This window comes from Psammomys obesus, unplaced genomic scaffold, assembly GCF_907164565.1.
Source record: "Psammomys obesus unplaced genomic scaffold, mPsaObe1.curated_primary_1811, whole genome shotgun sequence".
In the NCBI taxonomy this organism is placed as follows: Eukaryota; Metazoa; Chordata; class Mammalia; order Rodentia; family Muridae; genus Psammomys; species Psammomys obesus.
The window spans coordinates 9,275,213-9,299,560 of NW_026596057.1; the positions used below are offsets into that span (position 1 = coordinate 9,275,213).

Below are 24,348 nucleotides of genomic sequence, written 5' to 3' on the forward strand. Positions count from 1 at the left end.
TGTTCAAATTTTCTGGTTCTGTTGCTCTCCTTGTGGGGTTCCTGTCCTCTCCAGATCTTACTGTTTCCCACTTCTTACATAAGATTCCATGTACACTGCTCAACAGTTGGCCATAAGTCTCAGTGTCTACTTTGATAGTCTGCAGGGCAGAGCCTTTCAGAGGCCCTCTGTGGCAGGTTCCTAGATTGTTTCCTGTTTTCTTCTTCTGAAGTCCTTCCTCTTTGACTTTCAGGATGGGGATTTTGCATTTTAGTCAGGGTTCTCTCTCTTGATTAGTTTCTTTAGATGTATAGATTTTAGTAGGTTTATCCTATATTAAATGTCTATATGAGTGAGTATATACTGTGTGTGTCTTTCTGTTTCTGGGACAGCTCACTCAGGATGATCCTTTCCAGTTCCCACCATTTACTTGCAAATTTCATGATTTCCTTATTTTTCATTGCAGAGTAATATTCCATTGTGTAGATGTACCACAATTTCTGCATCCATTCTTCAGTTGAAGGGGCAGCTTTGATTTCTATGGTGTATCAACCCCACCCCCACTCCCCACTTGAAATCCTTCTGCCTCTACTTCACAGCTTTTCTTTTTCATTTCATGCCAAATGTTTTGGAGTCCTGGTGGAGACAGAAGCCATTGCCAGGGTCAAGGTGAAAGGGGTGGTGAACATTCAATAAATGATTGAGAGGAATCTCAAGCCAGCATTTGGGAAGACTCAGATTTTATGAATGGGTAAGAGGGGGAGGCAGGCACAGTAGGGGAAAGAGGAAGACAAATATATCCAGGTTTTCAGTTTGGGAGCTGAGTACTAATGGTAACTTGATTCTCTGTGGCAGGGAATGAAGAGGAACTGATCTGAGAAGCAAGCAAAGAGTGTCACCAAAAACAGGAGGAGGGCATGGGTGTAATCCACTTGGGTCTAGCCAGGCACTTTGTTCATGGTTGCTGAGGAGTGTCTTCATTCTTCATACTAGACCTGAAAAAGCTCTGGAATGTTGCCTGCTTGGCAGATCAAAACCATCTGCAGAGATACAGAGACTTCAGAGTCCCCAGCTGCTTTCTGTCCTTTCCAAGGGTCAAGCCAGCATTTCAGATAGTCTTTTCCCAAACCAGTCTCCATGAGACAAAAGGTGTATGTCTCCAGCACAGGTGGCCATGTCTACCTGCTCAGCAATAGATTTTAAGAATCCGGCCATAGTGTTCAAGGCTTTATTTTTGTTTTGCTTTTAAAAGAGTGCACAAAAATATATTTGATAGGGAAAGTGTAAGATAAAAAAAAACATACCTGATAGAATGGTGTCAATTATATTTATTATATTTACTTACTTATTTAATATCTTTGTATTTAATTATATTTAATATTTTTAAAATAAATGCAATTATATTTAATATTATTTATATTAAAGGGGAATTTATTAGACTGGCTTATATTAGACTTATTAGACTGCAATTCAAGCGGTCCACCAATGGCTGTCTCATGCTGGAAAGACTGAGAATCTGATATTTAGTCCATGATGCTGGATGTCTTAGTAGCCTCAACCTGGAGCCTAGATAATTCCTGCAGAGCTGTTTGTCTTTAGTCTACATTGGAATTCTGAAGAAGTTTATTCTAATACTAGTTAAGAACTGATGCAACAACAGAGTAGATAAACTTGCCAGCAATACTGAGGACAAGTAGGCAAAAAGCAGTTTCCTTCTTCTATGATCTTTAATTTGCGTGGCCACCAGAAGGTGCCAATTAGAGTTTTGATGGGTCTTTTGCTTTAAATACTGTGATTAAGAAAATCGCTCATGAGTGTCAGCATGATTCTAGTTTTCTCCATGTTATTGTTTTCTGCAAGTAGCTGCCTTATGGTCACACAGTGGCTACCAACAGTAAATGGTAAGAGTGGGTGATAATGTGCTCATATCTAGAGACAGAAATTATTCTTTTACTGATTAAATTCAGTATTTTATTCTAATTTGACCAGCTAACCGGTTAGGAGAATGATATGAATTGATTCATTGGTGAAGGTTTGTTCTGTATTCAGACTTCTCAATTAATCACTTTAATGAGGAGGGATTGTCTGGACTGGATTAGGGCTCTAATAGTCCAATTTTCAATGTTGGTTTAAGATAAGTTTAGATATTGATCAAAGTATTAAATAGTGGGGTATGATGGAACCTATGTAGGGAATGTAATCATAATGCTTAATGGGGCAGGGCATGATTCAACATTAAGATGTCTTAAAAGTGATTGACCACCTACAGAAAAATTCTTGTCAGTGGGCACATATTAACAAGTCAGTTTGTCTCTCTCTTTCTCTCTCTCTCTCTCTCTCTCTCACACACACACACACACACGGGGAGAGAGAGAGAGAGAGAGAGAGAGAGAGAGAGAGAGGAAAGAGAAAACAGGTAGGAGAGAGAGGAGAGTTCAGAGTATGTAAGAGCACCTGTCAAACTCTGGATAGAAGGAAATATATTTAACCAGAGAAATGATACCTATCATAATTTTATATGTGTTCTTATATTTTAATGCATCTAATCAAGAACAACTAGGAAGTTGGTATTTATTGCTGTGGTACTGTGAAATTCTAACAATCTAGTCAGTGCAAGGTGACTGGAAAAAGAAATGTATGATTAGAGTGAAAGAAAATGACAGAATTAGCTTCAGTTCTGAGGAGGAATATGGCGATTCAATAGATGGCATTGGGGCAGTTGTTTCTCATAATGGAATAAAATAAAATCAGACCCCTGACTCTTTATATGATAAAGTTTCTCCTAGAGGTTTTAGTGATAGAGCACCTGCATATAATGAATGAGTTTGAATTATATTCTTGAAAAAGGAAAAAGAAAGAAAGAAAAAAAGAGAGAACAAGCATTTAAGAAGAAAATACTAAAGAATACTTTTTTTTTTTTTTAATAATTGTGTCAGCTAGAAAAAGTCAAACTAGGAAGGGAAAAGAATTATATTGTAATATAACCAAGAATGAAATGACAAGAATGTGGTTTGGTGAAAGAGAACTTAATTATTTGAACATTTATGTAGTATTGAATGTATACCTACTTAGAGATCATTTTTTAAAAACCATTTCAGGGACAATGTGGAAGCACTGTAACCATGCCAAGCTCCTTTTAATTTCCATTTGTTATACTGCTATATGTATTACATAACGTACATTGACAAATCCAAGAGACAGTGTAATATACTCAGCTTTCAGTAGTTATATGCATTTTAAAGACTTTGTAAGGAAAAAATGAGTTTATCTTATTTCATAAGTTTTTTGAGACAGGATTTCTTTGTGTATCTCTGGCTGGAATTTGTTCTGTAGACCAGTCTGGCCTTGAACTCTGAGATGTGCTTGCCACCATCTCCCTCGTGCTGTGATTAAAGGCATGTGCCATCACTGCCTGGCTGAGTTTTATGTTTTTCATTTCTGTCTTTGTTCACTTTTTATACTCTAGATTGCCCTATGATATTATTTTCTTCGGGTTGAAATGCTTGTGATAGCTTTTCTTTCAGAGCTGGTTTTGAATCTTCAGTTTTCTTTATAAGAAAATGGCTTTGTGGTACCTTCATTGCTGATGAATAGTTTTGGTTGATCTTTGAGCTCTTGAAAGATGTTCACTGTCTCTCATTTCTGTAGTTTCTTCTTTTTCATTTTTGAGATTTATTTTTTATTTTATTTATGTTTATGTCTCTGTGTGTATACATTTGTGAGTGTACCTGCGTGTGCAGTTGCTGCTCAGAGCCAGCAGAGGGCACTGGATTTCCTAGAACTGGAGTTACAGGTGCTTGGGGATCACCACCATGGTTGCTAGGACCCAAATTCAGGTCCTTTGCAAGAGCAGCAAACATTCAACCTCTGAGCCATTTCTTCAGACACTCTGTAGTTTCAGACGAGAAGATTCCTATCATCTACACCTTTGCCTCCACTCTCTGTTACCAGTACCTGGGGATTGAGTTTAGAGCTTTGTGGAATGCTAGGCAATGCTGTTTATGTTCAGCTTTCCTTTCCTCTGTTATTTTGAGACTAGGACTTGCCGGGTTGTTCAGGCTGACATGCACTTACTCACAGGCAGGCTGTGAGCTTGTGATTCTCTTGCTTATTCCTTTCAGAATAGCTGCAACAGTAAACCTGCACCATTAGGTCAGTGGTTTGATTTCTATTGAGTTCCTGTTTTTTAAAGAATCAATGAGATTCTTGAATATGGACATCCATATATTTAACTGTGTTTGGAAAGTTTTCAGCCATGTTTTCCCCTTGGCAGTTACAACCCCCTTTTCCCCCCCACACATTAAATCCTCTTGTATTCCTGGAAATTACTTAACAAAGTGTTTGACATTTGTGTATTGCCTTGAGTCTGAGCAGAGTCTTTCTTGGGGGCTGTCAGTTCCCTCCTATGTCATTTTCCTTACTCTGAAGGAATTTACTGTAACAAATTTCCTTTTGTAGAAAAAAAAAAAACCCTGTTCAATAACCTTCCAGAGAATATTTCATTTTCTGGACAATGTTAGTCAGATTTAGAATTTTTTAGTTATTTCTTTGATTTTTCTACTTATTTCATTAATAATTAAAATGTTTATATTTGTAATACTTTAAAGGTTTTGCTTACTAACTGTATTGTCTATAATTTTAGACCCATTTATCTACTATTGTTTTGTGTTTAGAATTTATAGTTATCAATCTTTTGTTACACAGATTTATAGAATATTTATGTTATTATAAAAAAATCCCCTTCTCTCTAGGTGGTGGTGGCACATGCCTTTAATCTCATCACTTGGGAGGAAAAGGCAGGCAGATGTCTTGAGTTGAGGCCAGCCTGGTCTCAAGTGTGAGTTCCAGGGCAGCAGAGTTACACAGAGAAACCCTGTCTCGAAAGACAATAAGCCAAAACCAAAAATCTCCTCAAGCTGAGCACAGTGGTGCACACCTATAATCCCAGCATTTGGGGAGGCAGAGGCAGATAGATCTCTGTGAGTTCAAGGCTAGCATGGTCTATAAAGCAAGTCCAGTATAGTGAAGGCTGCATAGAGAAACCCTGTCTCAGAAAACCAAAAACCAAACCAAACCAAATCAAACCAACCAACCAACCACCAACCAACCAAACAAACAAACAAACAAACAAAAAAAAAACCGCACAAAACCAAAACCAAAAAATCCCTTTCTCATCTTTAGAAACCCAGTTGCACAAATGCCAGTAAACTTCCCTATGTATTATGCTGCTAATTTACTATGCATGATTTTACTATGGGCCTTGTTTGCTTCATATATCTGAATAAGCTAGCAGAAATACATAGGAACATATGTACATGTAATAATACTAATACTAAAATAATTTAAATTTTGATCTTTATAGTTTAAATAAAATTAATGGCTAAAATGATTTATAGTGTTTAAAATGAATTTTGTTTTCCTTTTTACATTCAGGTAGATATTCTCTAACAATAATGAGCTTTAAAAAATGTTGTGCATAGAATTATGTACGTATTTGTTATATAGAGGAGTTAAGATGGGTGGAATGACCACCAAAATTAACTGGAGGAAACCCAACTTTATTAGAATACTTAATAGTTCCCACATACTAGTGAGCCAGTGATCAGGGAAATGAAGAGATGACTTGTTGTTTATGGAATATGTCCTAGTGACGTGATTGTTTTAATTTTTTTTCTAGAAGTTTCCACACCCAGACCATCTTATCCAAGCAGATTTCCTGAAGAAGACAGTGTTCTATTTAACAAATTGACATACTTAGGATGTATGAAGGTCTCTTCCCCACGTAGTGAAGTAGAAGCTTTGCGGGCAATGGCGACTGTGAGAGCTTCCAGTCAGCACCCCTTTGCTGTTACTCTGTATGTGCCCAATGTTCCAGACGGTTCTGTGAGGTAAGCCTTAATTTTCTTAATGTATGATTAATTATTCTGAGCTGTGTTGAGTATGTTGTGTCATAAATCAGATGTAGAATTAAACTGTGAGTTCACTTATACTGTACAAATTAAAGATTACATTTAGGCTTAGAGCTTGTTTTTGTTTGCAGAGAGTATTTTCTAATATATATATGTGTGTGTATACACACACACACACACACACACACACACACACACACACACACACACGTATTATATTATATGAATGCTCTATCTGCATGTGTACCTGCATGCCAGAAGAGGGCACCGGATAACATTATAGATGATTGTGAGCTACCATGTGGTTGCTGGGAATTGAACTCAGGACATCTGGAAGAGCAGACAGTGGTCTTAAATGCTGAGCCATCTCTCCAGCCTGCAGAGAATAATTTCACCATTACCAGGATAGTAAGTTAAGTACTAAGTCCTGACTAGTAGCAGTGTAGGTTTATAAGGTTCTTATAAAAATGCCTTTAGTGCCTTAGGAAAGATTGTGTTATTATTCATGTGGACTGTGTGTAGGTATGTGTGGTGGAGGCAGAGGACAGCCACTGGTGGTGCTTTTTAGGTGTTACATTTATGACAGGAGTCTACCACAAAAGGCATCTGAAAGACTCTACCTAGCAGTGTTTCAAAGCAGACACTAAGACTCATAACCAAACCCTCGGCAGAGTGCAGGGAATCATATGAAAGAAGGGAAGTTAGTATGATATGGAAAGGATAGGAGCTCTACAAGGACCAAATATATCTGGGCACAGGGTCTTTTCTGAGACTGACACTCAACCAAGGACCATCTATAGATATAACCTAGAACTTCTGCTCGGATGTGGCCTGTGGTAGCTCAGTAACCAAGTAGTTTTCCAAAGTAAGGGGAACACGGACTATTTCTAACAGGATCTCAAGGGCAGGCTGTTTGACCCCCCCTTCCCCCCCAGGGGAGGAGCAGTCTGTTAGGCCACAGAGGAGGACTTTGCAGCCAGCCCTGAAGATACCTGATAAAACAGGGTCAGATGAAAGGGGAGGAGGTCCTCCCCTATCAGTGGACTTGGAAAGGGGCAGGGAGGAGACCAGGGAGGGAGTGTGGGGTTGGGGAGGGAATGAGGGAGCGGGATACAGCTGGGACACAGAGTTAACAAAATGTAACTAAAAAAAAAAAAATTGAAATTAAAATTTTTTTTGAGCCGAAGTGTCTTACTGTCCTGGAATTTGCCAGGTTTTCTAGGCTGGCTTGCTGGCCAGCCCGTGAGGTCTCAAGAGCTACCTGCCAACCTCCTAGCACTGGTGTGACGAGCACAGAACACCACACCAGATTCTTTTCTTTCCTAGAGGTATAACTCAGGTCCTCTTACTTGTAAAGCACGTACTTTCTTTTGTCTCTCAAGCCTTCAAAATGAGACAGGCAGATCCCTGGGGTGGCTGTGTGCTAGTCTAGCCACAAGTCCCAGTGAGACATTCTCTCTCAAATGTCAAGGTGAGCAAAAACTCATTTTATTGTGCAAAACAGGACCTGAGTTTGGGTCACTAACACCAGAAAGAAAAATCCCAGTGTGACTACATGCCTACAGTCCCAGTGTTGAGGAACAGGAGCAAAGGCAGGGTTGGTGGTGCTTGCTGATGACAAAGAAAACAAGGTAGAACCCTCTTAATGATTGATAACTGAGGTAAACCTCTGACATTTCCATGTGCTTGAACATGCACTTACACCTGCACACACAAACATCTGCAAATACAAACCCTCATGTAAAAACATACACAGAAAACAAAGGAATAAAAAGAAACGGGCTTTTTAACAATGATTGCTGCTATTCTTTCTTTCTTTTTTTTTTCCAGACATGTATCTTTATTTCCAGAGATCTGAAGCATGCTTTTTTTAAAAAAAATTTTATTTGCTGGGTGTGGGATGTTGTAGTGGTGTACATTCCAGTCAGAGGCAGGTGTATCTTTGAGTTCAGGCCAGCTTGTTCTAAAAAGTGAGTCTTAGGACAGCCATATCTATGTATTAGAGAGAGCTTATCCCAAAAATAAACAACAACAAAACCAACTAAACAAAAACAACAAAAAATCTTTGACAACTTGATGCATGTATATGCTGAGTTTCAGGCATTTTTGTCTGTCCTCTGTTATCTTTGTCTAGCTTTCTCCTCTTTTCTGTTGAGACCTTTTTTTTTTCTCAACAATCTTCCTCCTACTTTTGATATCTTCCTCCCCTTTTTGAAACAGCTTTTAACACAAGAACAAAACTGTTGGTATGAGTGATATACTAGTATGATATACATATATAATACATACATACATATATAGTTATATCTATATGTAGTTGATGTTGGAGAGTATATGATTTGGCTCATTGGAAACATAAGAATGAAGAAATTGTTAAAATGAAATGATTTTTGCGAGGCCTGGAAGAGAAAACTGAAATCAGTTGTGGGACAGGGGAGGCTCTGAGGAGTCTATTGTGGTGACCCTAGCTGAGATTCCTAGCAGAGGGGGAAATGGAGCCTGAAGTGACCACCTCCTATAGTCAGGGGGACTTCCAGTAGAGGGAAGGGGACAACAACCCCCACACAAAACCTTCGACCTAGCCAATCAGTGACTTGCCCAACTTGAGTCATATGCTGTGAGAGAGAGCCCACCACTTGCCCTACCAATAGTATTCTGCTATTCTTGCAGACAGGAGGCTAGCATAACAGTCACCTAGCCGCTGACACACAAATGCAGAGACACACAGCCAAACATTAGGTGGAGCTCAAGAGGGGAGGAAGGATTTAAAGAGCCAGAGAGGCCAAGGACACCAAGGACACCTGGACCTATAGGGGCCCACTGAGACTGACCCACCAACCCGAGAGCATCCATGGGATGTTTCTAGCCCCCTCCCACATATGTAACATATGTACAGCTTGGTCCTCATGTGGGACCTCTAACAGCAGGAGCAGGGACTGCCTCCATCTCTGCTGCTTGCCTTTGTTCCCTTCCCCTAACTGGCCGGCCTTGCTTAGCCTCAGTAGAAGACAGGCCCAGCCCTACTTGATATGCCAAAGCTGGTTGATACCCATGGGAAGTTTCCTTTCTCTGAGAAGAAAGTGAGGGGCATAAGGGGACTAAGAGGAGAGGAGAGAGGGAAACTTCCTACTGTGGTGCAAAGTAAATTAATTAATTAATTAACAAAAAAGGAAATGATTTGTGTGTGTGTATATATATATATGTATATGTAAGATTTCAGTAACATGAAGATAAGTTGTTTACTTGTATTAATAACTTTTGTGATTTTAAGATAGATATTTTATCTCATTTTTTAATTTTTTTAGAATCATAGACCAGTCAAGCAATGTGGAGATAGCATCTTTTCCAATTTATAAAGTGCTGTTCTGTGCACGTGGACATGACGGGACAACAGAGAGTAATTGCTTTGCATTTACAGAGAGTTCTCATGGTTCAGAAGAATTTCAGATACATGTATTCTCCTGTGAAATTAAAGAGGCAGTAAGTATGATACAATGTGGCAATTTTCTACAGATTTGAATTAGGATATTTTTGAACTCTTAATTTCCCTGTCATAGAAAGACATTATGTAAACTTGGAGACTGTAGAGATCATGTTAATATTTGCAATAGCATTAACTGAATATAGAAAGCTAACTAAGTCTGATATGTTATGCATGAGCATGATATTATAGGTACAACAGGTATAAAAGAAAATAACCATTTGGTAAATTCTCTTTCTAGCCTACAGTTACTGTAGTAGTTGCTTTTGCTCAGAAAGGATGAGTATTTTTGTGCCTCATTATTTTGCTCAAGTTCAGTAGTCCAAGGTGGTTTAAAAAAAATACCTCTTGAGGAAGCTCTATTCCTAATTGTCTAAGAAAGCACCAGATTGATTTTCAAAGTGGTTGTACAAGTTTGCATTCCCACCAGCAATGGAGGAGGGTTCCCCTTTCTCCACAACCTCTCCAGCATGTGTTGTCACTTGAGTTTTTGATCTTAGCCATTCTGGTGGGTGTCAGGTGAAATCTCAGGGTTGTTTTGATTTGCATCTCTCTGATGGCTAAGGACGTTGAGCATTTCTTTAAGTGTTTCTCTGCCATTCTGTATTCCTCTACTGAGAATTCTCTGTTTAGCTCTGTTCCCTATTTTTTAATTGGATTGGTTGATTTGCTGCTTTTTAATTTCTTTAGCTCTTTATATATTCTGGATATCAGTTCTCTGTCAGATATAGGGTTGGTGAAGATCCCTTTCCAGTCTGTAGGCTGTCGTTTTGTTTTGATGAGTATGTCCTTTGCTTTCCAGAAGCTTTTCAGTTTTATGAGGTCCCATTTATTGATTGTTGCTGTTAGAGCCTGTGCTGTTGGTGTTCTGTTCAGGAAGTTGTCTCCTGTACTTTTACACAATGGAATACTACTCAACAATTAAAAACGAGGAAATCATGAAATTTGCAGGCAAATGGTGGGACCTAGAAATGATCATCCTGAGTGAGGTATCCCAAAAGCAGAAAGACGCACATGGTATATACTCACTTATATATATACCTATAAGATAGGATAAACATACTGAAATCTATACACATAAAGAAGATAAGCAAGAAAGAGGACTTAGGGTACGATGATCAATCCTCACTTAGAAAGACAAATGGGATGGACATTGGATGTAGGAGCGAACAAATAACAAGACAGGAGCCTACCACAAAGGGCCTCTGAAAGACTCTACCTAGCAGTGTATCAAAGCAGATATTAAGACTCATAACCAAACCTTTGGCAGAGTGCAGGGAATCAAAAAAAAAAGGGGGGGGGGAAGTTAATATGACCAGGAGAGGACAGGAGTTCCACAAGGACCAAATATATCTGGGCACAGGGGTCTTTTATGAGACTGTTTCTCCAAACAAGGACCATGTATGGATGCAACCTAGAACCTCTGCTCAGATGTAGCCCTTGGTAGCTCAGTATCTAAGTGGGTACCCTAATAAGGGGAACAGGGACTGTTTCTGACATGATCTCAATGGTGGGCTCTTTGACTCCCCTCCCCACCCCCGAGGGAGGAGCAGCCCTGCTAGGCCACAGAGGAGGACTTTGCAGCCAGTCCTGAAGACACCTGATAAACTAGTATCAGATGAAAGGGGAGGAGGTTCTTCCCTATCAGTGGACTTGGAAAGTGGCAGGGAGGAGATGAGGGTGGGAGGGTGGGATTGGGAGGGATGAGGGAGCAGGATACAGCAGGGATACAAAATTAACAAACTGTAACTAATATTAAAAAATAAAAATTAAAGAAACATAAAATGTATATATATATGTATTACAGTACCCTGTGATTTTTAAACATATAAAATTGTGTGTGTGTATATATATATATGTGTGTGTGTGTATATATATATATAGTACAGTACCCTTTGATTGTTAAACATGCATGCATTCTATAATGGTTAGAACAAATAAAACATAGTATCTTTTCTAACACTCATTTCTATTGTGGTGAAAACACTCAAAATCCTTTCTTCTGCCACCATGCCTAGTTGGTGTGCTATTTCATGTGCCCTGGCAATTATTTTGCTTTACACTAAAAAATGAACATATGTGGAAACACATAATTTATCTGTAAGCATAGAAAATCTCTGCCTGAATTCATACCTTATATAAACTTCAAGTTGTTAGTATTGCTTTTTCAGATAAAGCCAACATGTCACTCTTTACTGTATACCCAGTTTTTTCTGAAAAGATGTGATTTGCAAAATGAATGGGGCCAAGTGTGCTGATAGTGTACCTGGCATGCAGTAGACATGATGTGAGTGTGTTAACGGAATACATGGGTGTTATTATTATTATTTTTTAATGAGAGGATTATTTCTGATCTTACACACTCCACTGCAGAAGTGGGAAAACACATTGGTAGTGTCCTGGCATTTCATGTTGACAGCTGTCCCTTAATACACCTGTGTGGTTACTGGGTCACTGGAGCTGAACAGCAGGAAATAAACTCTGAAGAATTGAAGAACCCGCTGCTGTGAGATGGAAATGCCGCTCTAGGAGGAAACTGAGTGGAAACTTTGCTCCAAGCATTTCTGTAACTGATGGTATGCAACTGTCTTTTGGGATTATAGTATTTATTTATTTATGGATGGATGGGGGAGCTTTTAACAGTGGGTGAAAAAGTGGGAAATTGTTGACATGATAATTTTATACTACTGTCTATTACATTTCTAGACAGTGTATTGCTGTTTTTAAGAAAGTGAATTTTATGTTTTATTTTTTTAAAAGACATTTTTGAAAATGTTTTACGTTCAGTCATTGATATTAAAACATATTATTGGATAAAGGAAGTACATGACCATGGCCACTGAATCTTATTAATATGGAGCATTTTTAAATGTTGAGTAACCCCATGTATCGGGAGTGCTAATGTCAGACATTATGTGAAGCATCTACTTGGCTGATGCTCACAATATCTTATTGTATCGGTAGGATTTATTTAGACAACTGACCTAATGTTTCTGTTTGCCTGGAGCAGCCTTAACATTCGCCCATTGTCCAAGTATAGTACGAATTCACTTACATTTATTTGGAAAAAAAAAGTTCCAGTTTAGATGATAATTTGTGGTTATCTTTTGCTTGACCCGAGAATGGATAATGGAGCTGAGCTTCAAACTGAGGAACTATATTTTCAGCAACATCTTTCTTGTTTAAATAATGTAAAAAGTAGGGGCCACTGAGAAGGCTCAGTGGATAAAGGTGCTTGCTGCCAAGGCTAACAACTTCAGTTTGATTCCTGGCACCTACAAGGTGGACATGAAAGGTATCCTCTGCCCTCTACCCATGTGTGCACCATACACACATACACAGATACACAGATACACAAACAACAGACACACACACAGACAAAGACATATGGAGAGGCAGACAGATATACATACAATGTAACAAAAGATAAAAAATTAAAAATAAACAGGGTTTCATGTGTTTTGTAAGTGGATATATCAGCTTCATGGCTTCATGGCTTGCCTTTTCAGTTATGTTTGTGTTTTGCTCAAGTCTTTACAGAATCAGTCTGTCAACATTTTCCTTACCTCATCCAAAATTATAACTACACTTTGGGTTAATCTGAAATCTTTTAGTTATGTTTATTGGTCATCTGGTTTTCTGTTCCCTGTAGTTCCCTGTTCTGTGGTAAGGGGACAACTGCTGTTTGAGTCCTTCTTGGTGGGCACAAGTAGCTTAGGAACTAAAGGACAGATACTCTTACCATTCATGTATGATGTGTAGCAACACCATTAATTAATTTCTTTTCACTTTCCCCCCCTCTAAAGCCCCTGGATGGTACCTGAAGGTTTTTCTACTGAAGGCAAGAAGATGCTTCCTCAAGCAGTAACAACATGGCTACTGCCAATTGGCCTGTGATGCTCTTATTTCATCATGAATTGATCTCTTCAAGCAGATATCAACAGTAGGAGAAGGGAAGCCCAGCGAGGGTGATGATTCTCTTGGACACTGAGATAGCAGGATACATTTGGCTTGTTGCCCTGGGAAGTCTTCTGTATGACCCTATTGGACTGGATCTTTGTAACATATGGCAAAATAGTTGGACAGTCCAACCAGATATATCTTAATGTCTGTGATCTTTGTACAAGGAGAATAATATAAGGCTTCTGCTGAGGCATTGCAGACAAAGTAGTAAGAAACGATAAGGAGGTCCCATGCTTCTTGTGTCTTTGTGGATGTGGTACACAAAGCCTTAAAAGAAAGCTTTAGAGGGCTTGGTTAATGCTAAAACCCCTCCCTCGTTTGCGTGTGTGTATGCTATGTGCACTTGTAAGCATTCATTTGAAGGTGTGCATGCAGCTATGATCACATGTCCTGTGTGCTGTGATTTAAAATATGAACCACCATGCCCCCATTAGATAGTATTTTTGTTTGTTTGTTTGTTTGTTTTTGAGACTTTTTTAAAAATTTTATATTCCCTGGCTCTCCTAGAACTTATTCTGTAGGCCAGTTCAAGGCTGGCCTTGAACTCATAGAGATCTGCTTGCCTTTGCCTCCCAAGTGCTTGGATTAAAGGTGCACGCCACCATACCTAGTTACATGATTTTCTCATGGAGAAAATCCTTCCTTCCTGTTCCTTCCTTCCTTGGATTCTCTTTCTCTCTTTCTTTTTCAAACTTATTTATTTTATATGTATGGACGTTTTGCCTGCATGTATTTCTATGCAGCCTGTGTATGCAGTGCCTGCAGAGGAAGGCATTAGATGCCCTGAAACTAGAGTTACAGACACTTGTGAGCTGCCATGTGGGTGTTGGAAATCAAACCAGGGTCCTATGGAAGAGCAACTCATGCTCTTAACCATTGAGCCATCACTCCAGCCCCACATTTGTTTCTTGAATGAACGTTTCTTGATCGTATTTCTAAAGAATAGATTTTGTTAAAAAAAAAAGAATAGATTTTGTTACATGAATATTAATAGAAAACCTTTATATTTGAAAAAGTAACTAGATTTTTAAGTAAGTACCTTTGTCATTTAATAGCATCATTTGAACTTTAACTGTGTAATATTTACCAATTAGGAAAATACTGAATTAAAGAAAATAAAGTTAATAAAATTCTATTATACTTAAGACTGTAGTCTGTCTCTGGTTCCAGATGTCTGTATACGTCTGTCCCTCAGTAGCACCATTCAGATGACCAATTTTATGTCTAGTGTTTTCTGTAGATGCTTTCTGTGGAAAAATTTCGACTGTATTATTTGTCAATAAACATTTGTTTTCTACAGAAAAGTGGCTATTAGATTTTTTTGTGTGTGTATGTGCTTTAATAATGTGCTCTGTATTGTAGTATATGCCATTTAAATTTATTTTATATAATTGGTTATATAGTGCTTGAAGAAACTGACAATGTTAATCACTGTTTCTGAACTTTACTAATTCTTGCATCTCTTTTATTCTGTTCACTGACTCTAGATTTCACACATAATTTTAAGCTCTTTGGTGGAAATAGCAATTTGTGAGACATGACATTTAAATTAATGTCATTATAGTTAAATTTGAAACTTAGGCTGGCATTTTTCATTTTGATTGACCTAATGATTCTTGTTCAACCTAAACACATTTTATTTGTATTTGTTGAAACATAAGTTTTATGTTGTTCAATGTATCCATAGCACCTAAAATATAAGTTTATTGTTTTAATTGCATAAGACTTGAGGTCTCTACCTCTTGTTAGTAGCAGTTCTTTACTGCTTTTATTATTGTTCTTGTTTTTACAAGCACATGGCAGATAACCAAAATATTTTATAGTTATGAATATTGGGCTAGAACTATGGTTCTACTGTTAACGTTAACTGTATATGCTTGCAGGGGTATTTTTTTTTATAGAGCAGTTATTGTTAAAGGTGTTAAATAGTTGATTTAAGAATTAATTTGGCAGTCCTGTTAGGCCACAGAGGAGGACATTGCAGCCAGCTGTGAAGATACCTGATAAAACAGGGTCAAATGAAAGGGGAGGAGGTCCTCCCCTATCAGTGGACTTGGAAAGGGGCAGGGAGGAGACCAGGGAGGGAGGCTGGGGTTGGGGAGGGAATGAGGGAGCGGGATACAGCTGGGTCACAAAGTTAACAAAATGTAACTAATAAGAAAAATAAAATTAAAAAAAAAAGAAAAAAAGTTCTTTAAAAAGAAAAAAAAAAGAATTAATTTGGGGGCTGGAAGAGATGGCTCAGAGGTTAAGAGCACTAACTGCTCTTCCAGAGGTCCTGAGTTCAATTCCCAGCAACCACATGGTGTCTCATAATCATCTGTAATGGAATCTGATTCCCTCTTTCTGGTGTGCATGAAAACTGAGCATCCAAATAAATAAGTAAATAAACAAACAAAAAAACAAACAAAGTTAATTTGGTATTGGAAAAGTATTTTAGGGTAATTGAATAATTGGTGAAAATGTGGCTATTAAGAATTTGAGGACAACTTGTTTTAAAATACAGTATGCTTTTATACATATGCAGGAAAAGTTAGTTCCAGAATATATGAATTAAACAAAAACAGAAAAGTGCAATAATGTATTACACTTGAAGTAACAAATTTCATTTTCTTTAGAGTGCTGAGGTCATTTGTGGCACCTTGTTTACGCCCAAGGCACCACTGAACTATAATGGCAGTGCAGTAGTTTGTTTTTTTTTTCCACCATTGGAAGGAGTATTTTTGTTCTAAGGAAATTGAAAATTAGTGTTTCCTAGATTAATATGTTCATTGATAATTTGACCTTGAAATTAAGAAACTTGTTAATAATACTCAGTAAAATCGTCCTTGCATTTCCCAGTGTAAGCTATTGAAAATAAGACCTTTAACTCCTTTTGTCTCACCATGTTTTTATTATTAAACCAGTGTCAATGGACTGAGCGGTCTGAAGTTTTTGGTGTTTCTAGTGCATAGTTTGAGATGTTACTTTTGACGCTTATTTTGGATACAGGTGTAAGAATAGCTTTTGTAAAGTGTAGTATTTATAGTTCTCTGTTACTTTAGAAAAAATTCGGAGTCATAAATAAATGTGAAAATACAAATAAAATTTCATAGTCACTAGAGTGACCTGATGCTAAAAGAATAGATTTAGACATTTTCACTGTTCATCTTGGGAATCTTTTATACTTCAAAACATTGTGTGTAAACACTGAAAGCTCTAAATCATGCTGCTCTAAAATGCTGTATGTTGAAAGGTGTTGGCTTTAGTGCTATGGTTCAATATTTACATTGTTGGAGCTGAGGAGTTTTAAAGAGAAACTTAGGACTTTAGCTGGAACCTTTTTTGTGGTTATTCACTGGGAAGATGTAGATACTACTTTGTACTTATTTTTGGATCCTTTCATTGCAATATTTTGTTATCTTGAGACATTTATAAATGAGTATAGCTTTTTTGTGAACTTAAATTACTTCAGTTTCTCTCTCTCTCTCTTTTTGACACAAGTTTCTGTAGCCAAACCTAACTTTGAACTGGTGACAGTCTTCTTGTCTCAACGCTTCTAGTGCTAAGAGTACAATTGTGAGCCACCGTACCTGGCTTTAAAAAAACAATATTTATTTGATGGTGTGTGCATCTGTGCACTATATGTCTGCAGGAGCCTGTATTTGTCAGAAGAGGTGTCTGATCTCCTAGAACTGGTATTATAGGCAGGTGTGAGATGTCATGTAGGTGCTGGAAACCAAAGCTGAGTCTTCTGCAAGAGGAATAAGTACTCCTAACTGCTGAACCATGCTGGATTTTTGTTTTTAAATTTCATGTTTACTAACTTTTAAAATACCAGAGTTTAAGGAAACAAAGCAAAAAAATACTTGATATCTAAAAGATATCTATTAAGTTAAACAGTTTTTTTCATAGTGAGGCTAGTGTTGCTTAATATGAGTACACTTGGGCGTTATTTATTTAGTCTAGGTGCACATTAATTCATTGAGCCTGAGTCTCTTTTTTTTATTTTTATTTTTAATACTCAAGTCATTGATAATAAAGAGCTAAACAAAACAGTCCAGCTTCCTTTAAAAGGCCTCTCCACCCAGCTGCTTTGCTGGTTTCAGGAAGCATTCATTGCAAATACCTGCTGGCCTGGTTTGTCAGGGTTTTCAGAGCCCTCATATGGGGTATGATGTGTAAGCTGAGTTGCTTGCCTACAGGCTACATCTAAAGCTGTATATAAAAGAGCATCTATTTTTCCTAACATGACATGGAACCCAAAAAGACCCCATGCTGTTCACACTGAGGAGAAAGTCAATAAAATAATGTGATACATTTTCCCTCCTGACAAATGGTATGTGTGGTACAGCTAAGCTGGTCCTTTGAAAGGAATCTTGCATTGTCTTAATTAAGTCATCATCTGGGAAAACCTTTACAAAGTCAATATTCCCTCATAAGTAAATGTTCTCTTGTTCTCAAGATTTTTTTCTGGTTATGCTTTTTGTACATTTTGTTAGTGAGAGAGATTCTTTTTTTTTTTTTTGTGAGAGAGATTCTTAATCACAGTTAATAGTGACAGCTCACTGTCATTCCTGAATGGACCTGGGCCTGCTGCTTTCTTCAGATCCTAGCTGCAGCTCTTTAATACCAGTTTTTCTCTGCTCTTTAGGGTTTATATTGATGTTGTTTATATGAATCATGTCTGTGTAGGTGTGAAAACACTCATTATATTTTAATTTAAGTCTGTGAAATGATGCATTGCTGTTTATTTCATAGAGTTAAGTATTCTATGGAATTAGTATGCTTTTTGAGGGGTATATAAGCAATATTTTTTTTTTCTTGGCTTTCATGCTAGTGATAGTCTCCATTTACTTACTTACATAAATTTAATAATTTAGAATTAGGATGGTCTGCATTTTTGATATATATATATTTTACCCACCACTTTTGAATGCATAGCTGATGAAACTGTTATATACTGTTGAAATGATTGATAGATACTTACATTACATTTATTTTCTGCACTAAAGAAAATTGTGGGTATGGAAACTTACAGGCTCACAAAATGGGAGAGAAGTATATCAACGTTGATTTAGTGCTTTTGTCTAATTGTAGTTTCCTTTTCACTTTTTAGGTAAGCAGAATTTTATATAGTTTCGGTACTGCATTCAAACGTTCTGCCAGGCAAGTGTCTGATGTTAAAGATTCAATCGTCCCGACCCCAGACAGTGATGTGTTTACCTTCAGTGTCTCCTTGGAGGTAAAAGAAGATGATGGAAAAGGAAACTTTAGGTGAGGATATCTGAAAATAATAACCTGCAAAGAAAGTTAACGTGCCTGAAGTTAAATTGTGCTAGTGTTTGCTAGCACATTTTTTTAGACACTAGTTTGTGTTTGCATAAAGCTTTATATAGGTCACTGTTCACACACTTCTCTGTCAAAAATGTTAATGATTAAAAGAATCTGATGCTATAGAACATTAACTAAAATCACAAAAACTGGGCACAAGGTTGGAATATTGTTAGTCATAGAGAATTACTTTTTGTTAAAAGTGTTAATTTATTCTCCATTTACTTACTTATTTATTTTGACTTTTTTAGATGAGGTCTCATTGTAGGCTTTAATTCTCTGTATAGCTGAACCTGGCCTTGAACTCCTGATTATCCTGCCTCTACACTCCTGAGTGCTGGGATTGTAAAAGTGACACTCCCTACCCCCAGCCAAGTAATTTTTTGTAGGGAAAATGTTATAGATTTTTATACATATTTTTCTCAAAAATATTTTTTACCAAAGTATTATTTTTTAAAATTAAATCTTATAAAAGATGTATTTATTTTATGTGTATCATTATTTTGCATGTGTATGTTTGTAAAATACAGATGCTTGGTGCCAGTGGAAGTCAGAAGGCTTTGAGTCCCCTGGGACTGGAAAGTGAACTCAGGTCCTCTCTCTGCAAGAAGCAGCAAGTGCTCTTAGCCACTAGTCCAACCCTCCAGCCCCTTAATAAAATATTCCTCACCAAAATTACGTTTAGTGGTTGCAGTTAGCATATTATATGGTTTAACCATCATTTAACCACTTTTTCTATTATACATTAAAATGTTTTTCCAGTTCTAAAGTGGGCAATTAATAAGTGGCTGTCTTATTTAACAATCACTCATATATAGTAACATTTTCCTTATTTTTTTGAGACAGGGTCTCACTACATAGCCCTTGTTTGGCCTGAATTTGAACTCACAGAGATTGGCTTGCCTCTGCCTCCCAAGTGCTAGGATTAAAGATTTGCACTACCATGCTTGGCCCTTCGTGTTTTTAATTCTAGATAATTGCTAGATAGTTATCTAGTTTTGCTAATAAAAAAAGGGGCACGGTGGAGATGAGGGAGGGAGGGAGGGACTGGGAGGGAATGAGGGCTCGGGACACGGCTGGGATACAGAGTTAATAAAATGTAACTGATAAGAAAAGAATAAAATTAAATAAAAAAAAGTGAATGTCAGATTGAATAAGTTGCTAAAAGTACTTTTCTATTTCTTACAAGACAGCCTGTTATTTAAAAATGCAAGTTTTATTTGTTCATTATATGAGAATAGCTACTTTTACCTCTTCTTAGATTTTGATTAACTTGCTATGATTTGTACTTTTTGTCCATTTTTATTTATATTTACTTAGTTATATTAAAATAGTCTTAAATTCTTGGTGCTTAAAAGAGTAATGTATTCTTACTGCTCCCCCCCAGCTTTAATTATGGTATGGGTGCTCATGACCACCAGCAGCTGAACTAGAATGTGACAGTCATTAAAAAATTAAATAAGCAATATTTAAAAAATTGTTATAGTTTAAAAGCTAAATTTGAAATTATACCATGTTATCATAGTTTTAGGTAGTCCATTTAACCTTGATTGACAGATAAAAATATAAAGCTCTTGTAATTTTTGATCAAAATTTCTACAATTTTTATTTTGCTGGTTATGAGCGTTACTATTTTCTCTCTGTAGTGAGGTGAGATTCAATATATCTTAAGAATATAGCGTTCTCTCTGGGCAGTGGTGGCGCAGCCTTTAATCCCAGCATTTGTGAGGCAGAGACAGGCTAGATCTCAGAGTTTGAGGCCAGCCTGGTCTAAAGAGCAAGTTCCAGGACATCTACACAGAGAAATCTTGTCTTGAGAAACACAAACAAACAAACAACCCACAAAAAAAGAATATAGTGTTCTTGGCTTAATACCTTGTTGTTTGTTCTCATTTAGAAAATGTTATTTTATTTTACTATTATGTTCCTAATTTTTGTTCTTTTTGAATATTTCAGTCCTGTGCCTAAGGATAGAGATAAATTTTATTTCAAAATAAAGCAAGGAATAGAGAAGAAGGTTGTGATTACAGTTCAACAACTTTCTAACAAAGAACTAGCTATTGAGAGGTAAGCAGCTTGCCTTACCTTATTCCTCAGGCTGATGTTGATGTTGTTAATGTGTTCAGATGCCTAGTATCAGTCTCAGCTGTACTGCTCACTGTGGCTTTTTATTGTTTCTTTTTATCTTTAGTCCACCTCTCCCACCTCTCCTCCCTCTTACCTCTTACTGCCCCTCCACATCCCCTCCCACTGAGTCAGCCCTTTTAGTTCATATCATTGTTGTTGTTGTTAACATTTATTTACACCTAGGGAAATCTGTTATTCTAATTTTGTATCTTTTAAACCTTCTGAAATTCCAGTAACTTTAAGAAAAAAAATGTGTGTGTATTTATTTATAGGAATGCTTTTAAGTAGATAAATGTTTTAGAGGGCCAGAAACTTTTTATAAGCTCACCAACAAATGGTCATTTCTCCCAAAATTTGATTTGACAATTATTATCTATGATGTAATATATTTTTAGTGGTACACAAAAAACAAAGGAGAAAAATGGACAAGAATACAAATAGAGAAATTGCTGGAAGTTTATTCAGATGGTTAACAAGCACATCTAAAGTCTCAGTTTTCAAATAGATAAGATGGAATTAAAGTAAAGGTGGGGTATGAGAAAAAATATATTCCTTTTTTTTAATTTTTATTTTTTAATATTAGTTACAGTTTGTTAACTTTGTATCCCTGCTGTATCCTGCTCCCTCTTTCCTACCCAATCCAACTCTCCCACCCTCATCTCCTCCCTGCCCCTTTCCAAGTCCACTGATAGGGGAGAACCTCCTTCCCGAGAAAAAAGATATTCTTATATTGTCAGTAGAATTGTCAAGGGTTGCATGTACTCAAAAAACCAACCGATCTGGTAATACAGCGATAAAAGAGGCCTGTAGTTGGATATATGAATTTCATTTTCAGGGAAATTATTGTATTGAGTACCAATGTCCATAAATATATATGTATATGTATGTATGCATGTTTAATATTTCTGTGTGTATCTGTCTGTCTGTGTACATGTGTTTGCGTGTATGTGTGTGGAGGGTACAATCTCAGGTGTTGTTCCTCCTCTGGAGCTGTCTATCTTTTGTCTCTGAGAGAGGGTCTTTCATTGACCCTCTTGGGGCTTGTTTGTTAGGCTAGGTTATAGCTGACCACTGAGCCCTAAGGATGTGCTTTTCTCCATCTCCCCAGGTTATGTATTACTGATATATATTACCACACTTGCTTTTTAACCTTGGTTTTGGGTCTCAAACTCAGATCTTATATACATGCTATAGGCACTTAACTGATTAAACTATCTCCCCAGTCTCAAGGATATGTGTACGTATATGTATGTGTGTGTGTGTGTGTGTGTGTGTATACACATATATACATATATATATAGTCTTAATACATGAAATTAAGATATATTAAATATATATACTTAATAAATTTTTAAATTTTTGATTTTTGTTGTTTTTTTGTTCATATGGGTGTTTTGCCTGTCTTTATGTCCTTCTACTACATACGTACAGTACCCAAGGAAGCCAGAAGAAGGCATCAGATTTTCTGGAGCTTTAGTTATAGAAGGTTATGATACACTATATGGGTTCTGGGAACTGAACCCAGGTACTCTGCAAGAGCAGTAAGTACTCTAAACTGCTACATGATCACACCAGACCCAATGGTTTATTTTAAAAACATGGCTATTAATAAAATTATTTGCAGTGACAAAAATCTTGAGAATACAAATTTTTTGTTTTGTTTTGTTTTTGTCACAAGATCATCCTGAGTGAGGTATCCCAGAAGCAGAAAGTCACACATGTTATATACTCACTTATAAGTGGGTATTAGATATGTAATATAGGATAATCATAATAAATCTCTACATCTAAAGAAGCTAAACAAGAAGGAAGACCCTGGTTAAGATGCTCAATCTTCATTCAGAAAGGCAAATGGGATAGACATTGGAAGAAGATGAAAATAAGGAACAAGACAGGAGCCTACCACAGAGGGCCTCTGAAATACTCTACCCAGCAGGGTAATAAAGCAGATACTGGGACTCATAGCCAAACTTTGGGCAGAGTGCAGGGAATCTTATGAAAGAAGGGGAAGATAAAAAGACCTGGGAGGGTCTGGAGCTCCAGAAGGAGAAAAACAGAAACAAAAAATCTGGGCCTAGGAGTCTTTTCTGAGACTGATACTCCAACAAAGGACCATTCATGGAGATAACCTGGACCTCCTGCACAGAGATAGCCCATGGCAGCTCAGTTTCCAAATGGGCATCCTAATAAGGGGAACAGAAGCTGTCTCTGACATGAATTCAGTGGCTGGCTGTTTGATCACCTCCTCCTGATTGGGAAGCATCATGACCAGGTCATAGAGGAAGACTATGAAAGACAGTCTTGATGAGACCTGATAGGTTAGGATCAGATGGAAGGGGAGGAGGCCCTCCACTCCGTGGACTGGGAAAGGGGCATGGGAGGAGATGAGGGAGGGAGGGAAGGTGGGATTGGGAGGAGATGAAGGTGGGGCTACAGCTGGGATATAAAGTGAATAAACTGTAATAAATAAAAAAGTATATTAAAAAAAAGAAAGAAGTAGCAAGTCTAAAGGACAAAATTGAACCAGAAAAAACCAACCAAACAAACAACAACACATGGCTATTAATAGAATTATTTGCAGTGACAAAAAAAACTTGAAACACAAGTTCTTTTGTTGACCTGAAAGTGTGGAAATCGAGATGATCAAGAGAAAGAAAATTCTGTTCATCAAAACTATATGGTAGGACCATTTCAGGCGTCCCTTGTTTTTTAAAATTCAAATATTTTAATTATTAAATTTGTTTATTGTGTATGTATGTGTGAGAGTGTGTGTGTGAACACATACATCTATTCACTTGAGCAGGCTATAGTGTGTGTGTATTTGAATTGGTTTTCTTCTACAATGTGGCACCCAGGGATTGAATTCAGGGCAGTTAATGGGCTGGGAGGCAAATCCTGTTAGCACTGAGCCATCTCATTTGGGCTTCTTCTTGATATAATATTGCTTATTTTAGGTGTGTCTAATATTTCCTTATGAACAGATTCAAATTGTATAAGCAGCTTGTATATATTCAGATTATACATTTAAATTTTGATAGCTGGACAAACTATCTAAACAATTACAAACATAAAAATCCATGTATATATCTGTACTTCACAAAGTGCTACATTTGGAGATACTTGACAGTGAGCTGTTCTTTGCTGGCATGGGAATTTTGATTCCAATAAAGATATCTGATTTCTTCACTGTTACCTTTCATCATTTATAGCTAGTAATCAGTCTCTAAAGGAGCATTTTAAGACTAAAATAAAACAAAAAACCCCAAACTCCCAAACAAACAAATACTTCCCAAACACTGATCCTCATTAAATTGTCTTTTTTTTTTTTTTTACTTAGCATTCATTTATGATTCTTTTTCTGTTTGAATTAGCTTGAATATAGTGACCTTGATAAATATATGGGGAGTAGTTGAGTGCCTAATTATATTTTTTTACTAACTTGGTTAAACATTTACATAGACATTTTGAAAATATAATAAAAATGGTAACTTAGGAATGTTACATTTGCCTATTCTTATGTTCATAAAATAATTTTATCCCCTCACCTCAGTAATGCTCAATTTTAGTGTCTCTTCC

The 24,348-nt window shown here is 37.1% G+C and overlaps 1 protein-coding gene across 2 annotated transcripts in view; it reads left to right on the forward strand.

Annotated features, from left to right (window-relative positions):
- Rabgap1l (RAB GTPase activating protein 1 like) overlaps positions 1–24,348 on the forward strand; it is a 648,858-nt gene that overhangs the window by 63,004 nt on the left and 561,506 nt on the right. For both annotated transcript variants that reach the window (XM_055624410.1, XM_055624411.1), the window contains exons 4-7: positions 5,657–5,867; positions 9,194–9,368; positions 18,431–18,588; positions 20,602–20,712. In XM_055624410.1, the coding sequence (XP_055480385.1) occupies positions 5,657–5,867; positions 9,194–9,368; positions 18,431–18,588; positions 20,602–20,712 (655 nt within the window). The remainder of the gene's footprint in view (positions 1–5,656; positions 5,868–9,193; positions 9,369–18,430; positions 18,589–20,601; positions 20,713–24,348) is intronic.